This window comes from Manduca sexta, chromosome 21 (assembly GCF_014839805.1).
Source record: "Manduca sexta isolate Smith_Timp_Sample1 chromosome 21, JHU_Msex_v1.0, whole genome shotgun sequence".
NCBI classification, from domain to species: domain Eukaryota; kingdom Metazoa; phylum Arthropoda; class Insecta; order Lepidoptera; family Sphingidae; genus Manduca; species Manduca sexta.
The window spans coordinates 13687181-13703327 of record NC_051135.1 but is presented as its reverse complement, the minus strand read 5'-3'; the positions used below and the strand labels follow the sequence as shown (position 1 = coordinate 13703327).

Sequence of the window (16147 nt, the reverse complement as noted above, 5' to 3'; positions counted from 1 at the left end):
AAAGTATTTAATTCTAAAGTTTTTCAGGGATAAACCTCATCCGTAAACCTCGAACGTGACTTAACAATCGACATTATGAAATGGTATAACAATGAATGGACTAATTTAGCACGATTTCTTTCAATATAACTGTGTATAACCTAGTAAGAGGCATTATAGATCAAGGAATTTCACCTTGACACGGCAAGTTTCAGCAAAATACAATCAAAGTCACGGTCAGACGGTAGTGAATGAAATGCTGTACGTTCTAGCGGGTCGTGTGTCGCGCGGCGTCTATTATCGCTTCATACTTCGTGTACAATGCTAGTGTAGGTCGAACACCAGTGTAGACATGGCTTGAAAAAAAATAATAAAATATATGAAAATGTATAAAAACTTGTGCTCTATGGCTCACCTCGTAGTACTTGTCGGTGTGTGAGTGTGTGAACATCGGGGTTAAAATTTGGTGGGAAAAAAATAAAAGATGAAAATGAAAGTGTTTTTGGCGGTTCTTTTAATTTGTTTAGCCGGTGAGTTTTTAATGATTTTATAAGTGACATATATTTAAATCATAATACGTTACATAATATAATTAAACTGAGAAACAAAAATATTTTACGCAACGAAAAAAATAGTAACCCAAAAAATCAATAATATTGTGATTATATTAAAAAAAATAAGAATTATGATAACACAAATAAACTCAAATTAAATTTTACATGAACAAAACAAAAATATTTATCAATAATGTGATTATATTAAAAAAAAAGAATTAATAATACATATATTATAACACAAAATAAACGCAAATTAAATTTAACATAAACCAAAATAAAAATATTAATTTATTTACCATAAACAATTAATTACCAATAAACTTTAATTTCTTAAAACATAAAACTAACAATTTTAAAAGGCCAAGTACTACGCTTCAAGGGTAATAAATAATACTAATGTAGGTTATTGAAGTGCATATTTATTAAATTATTTAATACATACGTGAAGCCCTTAATTATTATTTAATACAGTCTATAGCTAAATATCAAACATTCATTAGTCAAAGGCTAAATTTCTAAAATTATATGATTCACAAAACCCATGGTCTATGCAATAAAAATAAACAGAATCATTTGCATGAAATTAAAGTAAACATTTTAGCATTATACTATCTAGCGTTATAAATTATTATTCTTTCATTCGGTCCTCATTTATATTTATGAACGGGACCTTCATTCTACCACGCTGTATGTTCCATGATGATGGCCTTTAATAATTATCTTTGACATGAAGCAGTGGAGAAGTGTTCATATAAATTATAAACCAATGTCTGCCGGCTTCCCTTTCTTAATTTAAATGTGTGAAATCTAATTATCATTAAAACGATTGGCAGACTAAATGAATGCATATAAATACTGCCTATTCGTGTACGGACGCTCTTTCAGTATATTTCACTACCGATCTGAAGAACTTCCAAGTGTCTTAACTATATTTACCTTCACCGTTAAAACTAGTGATGCAATATAAATAAATAGGGAAATACATCCTGGAATTGAAGCCGAAATCTACATTTGCAACGAATAATAAATTAGAAATCAAAAGTAAATTTTTGAATATCTTGAAATGTATAAAAAACCATAGTTGACAATACCCATGTAGGTCTGTAATATTTTATTTTTAAACATTGCTAATAATAAATATATTGCAACTTAAATACCAATGTGTAGCATTTAAACTTATCTATAAATATTAGTTGACATAAAAGTTGTTTTACGTTAAAAAGGTCGCTTTAAAGTCGTATCTTCTTATTGCCATTTCAATATTATTACCTACTTAAGGTCTGGCGATGTTTTAATCCACATTTCTCTCTAAAGGTCGATCATTCACTCTTCCTCTGTTGTTAATAACCGGTATCAATTACTATCACTTGATGCAATTATTTCTGCCCTTTTGTTTATAAATGGTAAACTGCGTCCGCACCCTGTTTAAAACAAGAAAAATCAGTTATTAACTATAATTATTATATTTTACAAAATTAACAATTCAATTTGTTTTTAAATAATTTTTTGAATCAAGTAAATGACAAAATTTATATTTCTGTTTCAACTATTAAATCAATGAAATTTATAACCATATTGTAAAGACAAAACTGACTTGAATATTGAATATGAGATAGCGGTCACACAATAAATAAAAACTTGTAATGTCACACAATACACATTGCAGGAAAAGTTTGCATTATAGTATTCTAATCATGCCGGCTATGTGCAATGAAAATTACAATTATTTGGACCCTATTAAGCAGGTACTATTTTTCATTAGAAAACTAGTTGACCCGACATTATGAATTTGCAGCATGCATTTGACAGAATGTCAATCGCTGACAGTTATTTCAAACAATTGACAGTTATATAAAAGTAATATTTTCGTTAAGTTTTTTTAAATTTTCTAATTTTCCACGCAATTTTATGATTTTTTTCTTTCATAAGAACCTTCTCTTGACAATAACAAACACAACAACAAAAAAAAAGAAATCGGTCCAGCCGTTCACGCGTGATGGCGTGACCAAGGGAAATAAGGATTCATTTTCATATATATATATATATAGGTAGAAGATTGACTATGTAGTTACTTTCGTAGTTGTGTCATGATTCTGATGATCGTGTCAATTGATTCGGAAAAATATCAAAAAAGAGTAGGCAGGGATACAACCTATGCACATATATTTCGCAGGGTCACATGATAGCCCGAACGCCATATCGATCAGAGATACAATAAAACTGACAGGACGCAGTTTGATGAATGAATATTTAATCTCATAATCCAAATAGTGACATATAAAGATGGACGAGTGGTAAATTGTCGAAACTAAGTTTTTATCGCGGTTTCACTCGTGTAATATCGTTTCCGATGTGTAGTGAGCGATGAGACTAATAATCCTCATAACAAATGTGTGTATAATATCAGCCCTGTATTATATACCGTCCCACTGTTGGGCTCAGGCTTCCTCTACCACTGAGAGGGATTAGGCCTTAGTCCACCACGCTGGCCTAGTGCGGATTGCTAGACTTCACACACCCTCGAAATTCCTATAGAGAACTTCTCAGGTATGCAGGTTTCCTCACGATGTTTTCCTTCACAAAGAATACACTCATAATTTTTTAGAAAAATCTGAGGTGTGTGCCCTTGGGATTTGAACCTACGGACATTCGTCTCGGCAGTCCGTTCCATAACCAACTAGGCTACCGGGCACAAATGTGTGTGATATCCGCAAATATTTGTGTAAGAGCAGGGTATTGTGGGAACGAAATCTTCTGGTTCATACAACTCATACAAGACTTATTTGCACGTGGAGTCAAATTATATCTTCTGCTCGAAAACCACAAACGTTTAAGAGAACGAATGTTTGTATTTCTGATTTTAATACCAATTTAAGGACTTCAGGAATTCTATTTACCCTCATGAAACAATAAAATTTTCCCAAATTGTCTGTTATCAAATAAATAAACACTGTTAAACTTCGTACTGGCACAAACAAACAGACAGACATTATCGCGTATATAAATATGATAAAAGCAGCTACTGAAATATTGAGCGCCTTATCAATGAACATAGAAGTACGCATGTCAATATTGTAAATTTTAAGACAAATTAAACTTTTTTAAATTGTATCAACTTATCTTTCATAGTCATCGTTACTTTGTGAAGACATAAACAATTAGCTTAACTTAGGCTGTCATCCCCCCCAAGGCAACTATTGTGCACACGATCTTCACACCAAATGCGTGCCCATACACGTGGGACATTCAGCGCGGCCCTACGAGCACAGTCCAGTGTATATACCTGATGCCTGTAACTAGCCGTTGAGGCCTATGAGGGCTCACGAACATTTCCTGGCCTTCTCTCTGCACATCGTAAGAGGGTTCCTTTTCCTTCTCCCACACTTTCTTCCCCAGCCCTGCAGTGGCTAAGCCAGGGATTCCAGTATCTCATTAGCAGGTTTCCCCCGGTGTTGACTGCGTAGTCGGATTCACAAAAATAAACTTAAGCTGGCATCCATCATCACCTATAATCATAACATCCCCCGTTTTCGCCCTCCACTCACGAGAGCCGCTGCGGTTGCTAAACCAGGAGACCACTTGTATCTTAGTAACAGGGCTACGCGGGGATAAACGTAACGGTTTCCCAAAAAAAACTTTCCTGGCATAATTGTAACAACTGACGACATGTTTAATGTAATTATCGACAAACTCTATACGCCACTCAATCTACCATCGAGTAAAATAGAGTCCCCTTAACGCTGCAGGTTTAAAAAATTAAAATCAAACTTTATTCAATTGAAAAAATGCCATAAACAGATAATTTACTACAACTACTAAAACTTATAACAGCTTTTGTTGCAATTCCTTAAAATTAACTTCTTCTGTCAAAACAAAACACGTTGATTTATTAAGAAAGTTTTAGCATGCAAAGCAATTTCGAACTGACGTTTAGTTTCAATGTTAAAATAAAAGTAATGAAAGTTTGTTCAAATAAGTCACGAATTGTAGGTGCAGCATAATATCGTGTTGAAACAATAAAAACAAACTCAACACGTTTATTCCCGAAAGAGTAGGCAGAGGTGCTACCGCGGCAACCACTTTTCGCCATGGATGTCTGTCGCATCACATTGTGATATCGGTCACAAATTGAATACTCCGGTCAAATAGGCAGTAGTAAAATCAAATGTCACTTTGCCCATCCGGGGACGAATCCCCGGATGGGCAAAGTGACATTTAATTCCTGGTTCGAAAACCAGGAATCTCAAAGCGTTAGTCATACTACACACGCAATACAACTACGCCACCAAGACAGTTGTATAAAAGTTACAGCTATAACATAGGAAACATCGATAAAACTTCTATGAACCTTGTAATTTCCGCTAGCAGCTCGTTCAGCATTATTTTATAAATTAAATTAATCAATAACCATTACTAGCCTGATGTAGTTCTCTATAACATAAACCTAGAGTGGCAATAAATTAAAATCAACATAGCACGCGCTTCATTTTTCACATCTTGAAACTAGAAAGAAAGAACCCATTTATTTTCATGAAAACTACACCTTCAAATCATCATATCGATAGCAAGCCTTTTACATATCAATTGAATTAATATAATAATAATATCTCTGTAACACAAATCGGTTAATTTGCAATCGTAATATCAAGATAACTGGTGATTGATAACAGAATGATAACGACCGCGCCGCACGTGGCAGGTTATAATAAAATAGTTAGATTTTAGGTATTTTCATATAGTACGAAGCACTTCAAGTATTTCCTGATAGCACCCAGTGCTGCAGTCAAGACGCTGACTATAATAATATTTATATATATATATGGTGTTCTAAGTGTAGCTAAACTAATAGACAACATTTCCCATCCTTCACCGTTAATTTTCCAAAAAATATTTTATCAAACCTTGATAATTACAACAGCAAACAAAGATTCAGCCAAATATGTGCAGCCGTTCGGTAAAACGCTTACATACATTGCGAAAATTAAATTTTATTTATATAGATTATGTTTAGATAATAGTAATACATATACATACACTTTAATTTAACTTAAGCGGTGTGCATCGTGCATGTAATGTATTGTCCTGGATTTGGAACATACTGTAGTCCGTGCACTTAGTTGCTCGACATTGTGATATACCCTAATGAGCGCAATGTCTTCAAATACAATTTTCTTGGTGGCACCTTTATTTATTAGAGGCAACCTTGACGCTTACAACAGGAAAGTCAATAGATCGTCTCGTCGTTCCTTAATGTTCGAGAAAACAGTGACACAAAGCATTAAGATTATAGGTACTGATCCAAACGTCGTCGCAAAATTTTATGCAATAAAGTTTCTATATTTTTTTATTGTTTCAGATGTGAGCTCGCAACTGGAATGGTCATATAGCTGTAAGTATAAGTACCTACTATATCATAGACTAAGAGATATAATACCAACACTATATACCTACTAGTGGTAGGTCTTTCATATGTGATATCTATTTCTGCCGCTAAGCAGCAGTGTGTAATCACTGGTGTGTTCCGGTTTGAAGAATATTGTAGCCAGTTTAACTACCGGACATAATAAGACTTAACACCTCATGTCTCAGGATGACGAGCGCGGTGGAATACCAAGCGATACTTTATAATTCAAGGTGTTGGATGGTGTTTCTACTGTTTACGGCGGTCGTATCGCTTACCGTCAGCAAACGGTAAGCCTGTCTCGTCACTCAAAGCAACCAAAAAAGGAATAAATCAGTCAGTCAAGTTACTAAAACCGGCGGTAACTTAGACGGTGGTGATACTACTTGTTCAAACATTTCATAACGCACAATACTAATACTACATTAAAGTACTTTTGATGCTTGAAGATCAGTGATCTATCTGAACCACCACGAGATATATATATACATCACGCATTTTCCCCTTTTCAGTGGTAGGCAGAGGTGTAACACACTCAAATTTCGCCAGCTATGTTAGGTCCCGGTTTATAGGGGCGGACCTATTTCAATTTACCGTGCACATTTCCAGACTCCGGGCTAATACTGCGTAGAATAATGAAATATCACTTTGCCGACCGAGAATTCGAACCCATCTTCTCACATAGTCGTACCGCGCACACAATACAACTACGCCACTACGACATACCACTAGATAGGTCCAATATTAAGTTTTATAGTATACAAATTTGTTTATCTTCATCCTATAGACCAGACGCAATGGCCAGGAGCATGCAAGACTGGGAAACAACAGTCACCCATCAACATCATGTCCAGACAGGCCGTCTTCGACAAGGAAGAGGGTCACATTCACGGACCGCTGGTCTTGCGAGGGTACCGCGATGTCACCGTCACATCTGTTAACAACGGACATACATGTAAGTTCTAGAGTACGTACAAATGAGAAAGCAATTAGACTAACAAGTTCTAGCAGCAATATATTGCGCAAGAACAGTAGGTACAAATTATAAATCTCATTTAACACTAGCCTATAAATATTATCTGACTGCATTGATAGGCGAACTCAAGCCATCGTTTTAGTTATTTACTATCGAAACCAGCAACATTTTCGTGGATGATTGTGAACCCTGATTTTTTGGTCACGCCAATATAGACTCCCGTCGAATCTCCCGTGGACCCCTAGGGTTCCACCTAGACCACTTTGGGAATCAATGCTTTAGCGTAACGAATACTCAGCTGTAAATTCACCAAATAAGTACTACTTACGTATTCAGCTTTCTTGGTCACTGGAAGAACTGATGTATTAGTCGTTCGAAAAGTTAGTATTACAATATCTACTTACATTTACATTTTTTCTCGTCAAAGGTCCGGTCTACGCAGAGCGAGATGACTATGTCTTGAGGTTTTAATATGAAACGATTTTGATGAGTTTCATATCCAAAACTTCAAAGGATTTAGGTCTGGTTTTAGTTTTGGAAATAACATAATAATATCTTTCCTTGGATGCCGAAGTTGTTAAACTAGTTAATAGCTTTTCATTTCTCAACATGATTGCCTTGTAAATATAGCATGGAGGCAAAGCACCGTCATTTAAACAAGCAGGCTATATATGATACCCAAGTAAATTAAAAGCAAAGTCGAATAACTTTAAATATTTAACTAAGCATTTACAGACATATTTACAAATCCGTAGCTAATTATACGTCTTAGGTCTTGTTTGTTAATTAGTGAAAGCACTAAAATGCAATTCGTGGAATTAAAGATAAAATATCAATGATTGTTAAAATACTGATATAACTATAATATGACCGATTTAAACAAAAACAAAATTATATCTAGATAGTATGATAACGTAATGAAACAAAAGGAATTCATAAAGTGAGAAATCAACATAAATTAAAAATAGCAGATACAACTGCATAGCATTGGTAGTCTCTGTGCAATACGATATCGCGTAACTAGTTTTGGTAAATAGGTCGTAGGTACCTACTAAGTGACTAGCATTGGTAAATAGTTACTTACCGAGTATGTTACAAAAAAAATCCAGGTGGTAGTTAAAACTGAAGGTATCGATCATTGTATTTTATATTTACCAGAGGCCGTAGGCCCGTAACCAAGTTGCTTTTTACAATCGTTACATAAAAAACAAAAAAGTATAGAAGGACGTATTGTAACGATAAGTCTGTCGCCAAGATCCGTGATTCCTATACATAACGTTTACGTTAACGATTGTGGAAAGTCATCGTGACTGCGTAGCCAATGCTAGTTATGGTATTGTACCATCTCTGATGATATAAAATTCCGATGAATCCGTAGAATCATTATCAACAGCCACATAAAGTCCACTGCTAAACACAGGTCTCCCCTAAAGATTTCCAGACGGACCTGTCATAATCGAGTAATCCGTAGAAAGAACGATTAAGTATAATTATGTAAAAAAAAGAATCATCAAAATCGGTTCACACAGTCAAAAGTTGTGAGGTAACAAACATAAAAAAAATATAGTCGAATTGAGAACCCCCTCCTTTTTAGAAATCAGTTAAAAAGACAAATTATCTTTCTAAGTTTTTACTGTTGGAATTTAAACTTCTTTTTATGTATTTAGTCACAACTTGCATAAATTATGGTATCGTTAGTAATTATTTTACAGATAAAAACAACTTTTTTACACAATTCAATTAAAGACGTGTTATAACAACGGATATATTTCGTTAAAAACAAGAAATTTCAATTAAACCTATCAGTTTATAACTACTTGTAGCCATTTTAAGAACATTAATATTATCTCCTTACACCTTAAAAGGAGTTGGATGTCTTATTAAACAATGTAAAGACAAAAATGTCTGTACGATACTTTTTTTTATTGAATTCTTATACCAGAATTTGGTCTATATTTAACCGATTTCAACAATGAAGAAGTTCTCTGTGCGATGTGTTTCTTTTTTTCCTTTAATGTTTTAACTCAGAACTCAGTCGCTTATTAACCATTTTACAAAAAAAAATCTAAAAATAATTTAACAACACCAATTTTGGTGTCGGTGACTAATTAAAATTGCTAGCTAAGTTAGATAAAAGTATAAAAACAATATTTGATTTAAATTAGTTTTTGATTCTTAGTGGTTTACGAAGGCGGTCTATTTTTTTTGGCACATTTTTTTTTAATAAACTTTAATAAATACGAAGTATAATGCTCTTAATGATATACGGACCTACGGAGTAAGTAGTGTCGACTGCTTAGGTAACCATATCTCGTTAATCGAAATTCTATTGGACCCCAGTCCACTTACAATCACGTGCTGGGATCACTTTGCTATAAAAAAAGCAGCTTAGTTAACCTCAGTTACATCAGTTTGCTCAACCTGTAAAAAAGTTTTTTCTCTAAAAACATTTTCTCTATCAACAGTGAGATGGGACGCCGTACCTGATTTAGTAGCGCCCGTTATGTCTGGAGGGCCGCTGTCAGGAAATTACACATTCATGCAGTTCCACTTACATTGGCTCTCGGAACACGCCATCGATGGCATGAAGTGAGTATGTCACTTAATTTAATTTTATATCCGCCCACATATCGACCACCGTATACAGCCGTATCAGTCCACGTAAGTGTGCCGCGTTCCGGGATCAGCCTATGCATAGCTGGTTCCAACAGGCCGGCATAATTGTGCGGACTGCCGAGTGGTAATCATTTATGATCAATCTACGTCTATTGGACACCACGCTTCTTACCATGTGGTGCAGTGAGGTAATGTTTAAAAATATATATATGGCACAATGCTTGGTGTAATTCTTAATTCTAGAATTAAAGTGTTTTCATGACGTCAGCATCGGTGATTGCTATCTCTTTATCAGCCTTGAAAACAAAGAAATTTTGTCAACCCTTCATGTCTTATTGAAATGTATTCTTATTTATCGATTAATTACATATTAATTATCATAAAAAATGATTTTTGATGATAAAGATCTTGCAGATTATATTGAAGAAAGGTTGATAAATTTGAATTTATATAACTTAATCTTGATATATTTGGAATGTTAATTTAGGAAGTGATATTTACTTTTATGACGAAATAAGCAAACGAGTCTTTCTTAAACCCTAAAAATATTGGAAGAATAAATAAAGTCTGACACATTGTTTACAAAACGATCGTCAACAAGTAAAAGCCAGTCAAAACTAACCATTTCAACTGACCAAACAGTAAGATTAGATTTCTGTCTGATGAATTAAGCTACGCTATCAAAATACAAACACATCCGCATTCCGACATGTAATAATATTTGGACAACTGTTGTGAACATTTCTGCCTGTCATATGTGGACGTCGCCCATGGTAAATTAGGACATCTATTATTGATTCTCAATGTTCCTAAATAAATTGTTTTGGAACATTATGAAATGAATATCGCAGAGACAGACAATAAAGAAATATTTAATCAATTTACTATAAATGCTATATTTATAGACTCTTTGGTTTTATGAAAGCGTACATAACCAGAAAGTTCTAAATAAAATTCCCAGCTGGGATTTATGCTTTAATGCAAGGCAATGTGACCTTACTGCCCCTGATGGTATGTTTGGAATTCAGATACAATGTGGACTGACAAGAGATGTTTATACCTCCCCAGTCAACACAATTATGCCGGCTTTCTTGAAACCGGATATATGTACATTGACTGATGCTGGAACGCGACACACTTCCCTGAGCCTCTATGGCGGGTTATATACCTTGTGATATTGATTGAAAAGGCCATTATTAATTTTCGATTAAGTCGTGTACCCTCTCAACAGATACCCGCTGGAGATCCACATGGTGCACATGAAGACCGGACTGACAGTGGACGAGGCTGTACTAAGACCCGATGGACTCGCAGTCATTGGTGTCATGTGTGAGGTAATACTTATTACCAGTTTTAAAGTCTCCCGTTGTCTCTATATAGTAGTCATTTTTAAAGGCTTTCTTTTTTAATAAACGGTATCATGACCTTAAAACGTTGGCTGAAGGTCCAAGTCTAGGATTCTTAAATGCAAACTCAATTCGCTTAAAAAATTGCATTCGAAAACATTATCTTTGTACAGCGAGTTGCAATTTCAAGCAATTATTTAGAGTACATCTCGAATGTCTCCCGACGCCCGGATTTAAGACATTTGCATCTAATAGCGACTACCCCTCTTCCGGGATTTGAACTATTTCCTGGGCGACCCCAATCCTGCAAGTCCTAGGAGCTAGGCGTAATTTGCATGGCTTTTTATTGTAACAAAATTGAAGTTTAAAACAACATGTAATGTTGGTGAGGGATTATCATTGCCCATTAATAATCATAGTGCCACAGGAAATATAAGTTCTTCACTTACTATTGATAAGTATAGGAACGATACTAAAATATATTCGAGCGCATTGGAATACCACACCCAACTTTATAATTTAAAATTATGGATAGCATTGCTACTGTTTATAGGCGGTCATATAACTTACCATCTGACGAGCAACATGCTCGTCTGATCATTCAATTTCAATAGAAAAAAACCGCTGACTTCAAAACTGCACATATCATTAATTGCTATATACCTATATAACCTATCATTGTTTAGATCTACTCTAAAAATGAAGAAAGCGAACATGCTTTAGAAGAGATCATGCCAGCGGTGCCTGGACTCATCGACCCGCAAGCGAGGATGGCTGAACCCACCAGTATTGACCTCACGTGAGTGGAATCTTTGATATTTTAAAGCAGAAGCAAATAAGGAAGTAAGCTCCGTCGTACCTGGAAAATGAAATATATTTAGTTTTTTTTATATTATAATTGATATGGGAGTTTATATATATCTATACATATTATTACATAACAAAGTCCCCAAAAGCTGTCTCTGTGTGATTGATTTTTTCAGAATCTATTAACAGATTATTGTACGGCTTTTTCTAAAAGGTGCCATTTCTTATATTTATGAATCTGAATTTTTTGTTTCCAACGTTTGGATTTTTCTTAAACAAACATGCAACTGTCAGATGTATTTGCATGAAATTTGGTATTTGCATATAAGTCCTGGTTTAAGATAATATTTAGGTTACTGTTTTAAGTTATAGTTAAAACCGTCCTTGATATTTTCCTGAAGAAGCACATAAGGTACCTTTTCATCATAGCTGTTTCACTGACTCTTAAGAAGAGAAATGGACACATATCCTTAGGATGTCGAATATGAAAAAAATCTCGACAGTTCGGCTTTCGTTAGTTGCGCCAATTTATTACGCTTGTTAAACTACTGCTAGTTATATGCATATCGAATTCCTTAATTGAAGGGCCCTAAAACTGATTAGTTCTTACAATGGCTTGACGAATTGTTGTCGTTCAAAGGGTCTGTAATTGAAGGAAGTTTTAGTCACAATTGAATTTTTAGACGGTAGGTCTCCAATATACAAGTGGACATAACTTTGTACCTATGTGTTTTTAACTTTAAAATTAATTGTACTATCATAGAGTGAAAAATCCTTAGTAGGATCAAATGGTGTCCCCGAGAACTTAGGCAGAGGTGCAACATCTACAATTATTGTCAGTCTTTTTATCGTGTTCAAGAATAAATCCTATAGACATGCTCGTAAATTTCTATCTTAACAAAATTTCATTATAAAGATCGAAATTACTGCACAGATTTGTAACTAAATATGCTGTTACTAAAGATATAAAAACACACAAACTTAATTTTTACCACTTAACGATAGAAACAATATTAATGATATACTACCATGTAACGTCGTGAATCATAAGGCAGTAAACAACGAATATATTTTTTTATTATCTAATCTTTACTTAAATGCTTTATAGGCCCTAGAGATTATCTATGTCCAAATTGTTTTATAAGTTGGATTCCCTCTTTACCATGATCAAGAATATTGGATCTTATTTTAATTGTTCTATATTGTAGACAGATAATTAGTGGCTTAAAATATGTGTTTATGTTTGAAAATGTTGAAGTATGGAACCCTCCACTCACAAACGATTTATTCTTGATCAATGTTTTAAAGTGTATTTTATCCCATAGCCGCCTCCTGAGCCCAGATCCCCAGTCGTACTACACATACCACGGCTCGCTCACCACGCCGCTGTGCCAGGAGGCCGTCACCTGGATAGTCATGGACAAGCCCATCACCATCTCCGACGATCAGGTAAGCAGGAAGGAAACCAATATTACTTAGGGGCACAGCAGTGCTGACTAAATTTATCCATAATATGTAATGTTTTTAAATGATAGGTTAATAAGTACAGCACCATGACTTATTTGAATTTTAAGATCAATCTTCTCGTTTACCATCTAGTGAAACATCTTTTCGTCCTGTCATATCATTTTCAATGATTAATAAAATACCTATGTAAGCCTGCATTGTAACAAATTTCTTCAACAGTACCAAGAGATCACGAAAGCCGACGTTGGCGGGCGCGACAACTACAGAAGCTTGCAACCAGTCAACCGCGTGGTGTATCGCTCCCTGGCCTCCTGTTCCTCAATCATCGCTCCCAGCCTCATCGGTACTCTGTTCGCCATCGTGCACTGCCTCTCGTCGACCTTCGGCGCCGGCGTCAACAAGGGTATCTGTCTCATCGGCAACTTCAAGAGACGGCTCTTCGGAGACAGTGTAAAACAGTGCGCCAAGTTGTAAGTTCTACTAGTAGTTACTGATTAAGTCAGGCCATTTTAGTTCTAAGGGAGTTGTTTTTAGGATTCTTAGGTTCCTAAAGGAATGTTTAAGTAATCCGTTATGCTCAAGTTGAATGTGGCTTTATAAGGTAAAGCTGTTTTGTTACATATCTATATCGCGTGACACAAAATTGAATTGAAAATTTATTTGGATCAAGGAAATTTTGTCTTTAACAAGTGTGATAGAATAGCTCTTCCGTCTCTAATATAGACTGTGCGTCTCACACATCTAAGTCATAAAAGTCGTCATATGCACGATAAAGGCGCATATCAGGCAGAATGCAAATGGCAGAATAGTATATTTTATATGTTCTGTACAGAGTTTTGTATATCCGGTTCCAACAGGCCGGCATAATTGTATCGACTGTCGAGGGGTAATCATCTCTCGTCAGTCGACTTTTATTGAACCCCACTCCACTTACATGAGGTGCACTGTCACTTTGCTGTGCATATATAAAAAAGAGTGTAGTAATATGTCGCAGCATCCGGGCGGCTCAACGTCGGGCCGTAAGGCACGGTTACCCCAGCATAACCGCTCAGTCGCCCCCCACGAAGGCTGGGCGGTAGTAATAAGGGACTGTCACCCCGAAACCAAAAAAAAAGGTCATAAATTGTAAAAGAAGATTCTATTATGCAAGCTGTCCAGCTTTGTGTTAAAGGCTCAACTACATTGTAAATTAGTCCGTCTCTCATATTACAGCTTATTTCACTAAATCCACTTATAAATTAGAATAAAACGATAAATGATGTGTTATCTCATCCGTCTGCTATTGTAAATGATTCTTTATTAGGAACACGATAGGGATCATCGACGATTGTGTCATAAATCGTAGAATCTAATTAGTGGCATTTATTAGAGTCAATTGGCTGATTTTGTAAGCTTGTAGATATGGAATATTGCCTCATAATTTCAAGTTAAAAAGGTATTTTTTCAAGTGATTTTTTTTATATGACCAAAATATTGTTTTAAAATTACATATTTCAGACATTCCGTTAATCTATGTGTACAGTTAGCAACAAAAGTAACTAAACAAATTCAATATTTAAAATCGCCTGAAAACTTTTCTTTTCTTTTCTACAATTGTTTTGTCTGTACTAAAATAAATATCATAAGCTTTACTTTATTTTAGATTATGAAAAACTAATATTTCGATTTAACTCAATGTGAAAGCGTTTTGAAGTTTAGAATTTGTCCAGCTACTTTTATTGATGACTGTATATACTAAAAAAGGCTATATTTACCTACTAAAATAGTTGATGAATTTGATAAAGTTTGCACTTTAGTGAATTACTTGAAACAATAACTAAGATAACAATAACAAGTAACCTTTGAAAGAGGAAGTGTCTGATTTATTGAATAACTAAAAATATAACACGTGATTTTATTACTTAAGAAATCGCAATTTAAATAACGTAAATGAGCAATTACTGTTACGCTAAGGTTAAATTTAACTTAACCTTTAAGTAGCATGTTTCGTTGCGTAAAATAATTATTCACTTTTTTGCGTATAAAAAGCCATGATACTACTATCTATGTGAATGCCACATTTTAATTTATAGTCCTGTAAATAGTTTAGTGTTATTTGTGCTAATTAGTTAGCTATTCTCTATTAGTTAAGTGTTCTAAATATTTTGAATTTGACGTATTGCATTTAATATATTTATTATAGCTTTAATGGTATTTTAACATAGAAGTTTTTAGGTGGTTGTCATTGAAATAATTTTGATTCTTGCGTCAAATATACTGACACGTACTGACGCTTACTGACACGTCAGTGACACAGCAGTGCCTGCGCGTTAGCACTAGTAAAGCCTTGAGATATGTCAAATTATCAGTGTTGTTTATAGTTATTAGTTACACCGCGTACTGATGTATTTACTGACAAATGCAGGTATCACTCACTGTACCTGACGCTTAGTATAATCAAAATTCAAAAGGATACTATAATGTTTTTAAAAGTGATCTAAAGGTATCGTTTGCGCATACTGCCAACAAAATATATTAAATTTATTTATTTTAAATGTAAATTTTTAACCATTATAACCTTGCAAGGATTTTCGACGCATTCTATGTTAAATTATTTCGCAAATTTTCTGTAAGGATGTACTGAAGGACGCAATGGTATCTGATATGTGTTTTGTGAGTGAGCACGGTTGCATTATGCTGGCCGGTGCAAATAAAAATGTTAAATCAATTCTTTTTTTTATTTATTCCCTGTTTCACGTTTTTAAATATATAATCACGGGCCGGTTTACTCTTATGCAAATTATGCAACTGCTGAGGGGGCCAGGGGCCCGTCGTTCCGAGAAAAAAGTGATAATTAAATTAAATGATCTGTATTTAATGATCCCGTTAACCGATGACAATATAGTCTTAGTTATCTCTTACACTATATTTCAGTGGGTTTCGGAACGTATTTAAAGTTATTATAATAGATTAATGATAAAGATCTTCATCAGTTCCTAATATAATGTATTGTTAAAAC

At 34.6% G+C, this 16147-nt stretch overlaps 1 protein-coding gene across 1 annotated transcript; it reads left to right on the top strand.

Moving 5' to 3' along the window:
- Nucleotides 1-283: 283 nt before the first annotated feature.
- Nucleotides 284-15856, top strand: LOC115442249 (carbonic anhydrase). Its single transcript, XM_030167257.2, has 8 exons — nt 284-509; nt 5893-5925; nt 6725-6892; nt 9379-9502; nt 10761-10863; nt 11562-11674; nt 13008-13131; nt 13369-15856. Exons 1-8 carry the CDS (start codon nt 464-466, stop codon nt 13621-13623), a joined length of 966 nt encoding a protein of 321 aa, XP_030023117.1. The 5' UTR covers nt 284-463; the 3' UTR covers nt 13624-15856.
- The last annotated feature ends 291 nt before the right edge of the window (nt 15857-16147 follow it).

Bases quoted from the DNA above. Each gene is read 5' to 3' on its own strand.
- LOC115442249 (XM_030167257.2), top strand. From the start codon at position 464: ATGAAAATGAAAGTGTTTTTGGCGGTTCTTTTAATTTGTTTAGCCG. The intron at 510-5,892 runs GTGAGTTTTTAA...TTATTGTTTCAG, and splicing joins TCTTTTAATTTGTTTAGCCG to ATGTGAGCTCGCAACTGGAA. The intron at 11,675-13,007 runs GTGAGTGGAATC...TTTATCCCATAG, and splicing joins CCCACCAGTATTGACCTCAC to CCGCCTCCTGAGCCCAGATC.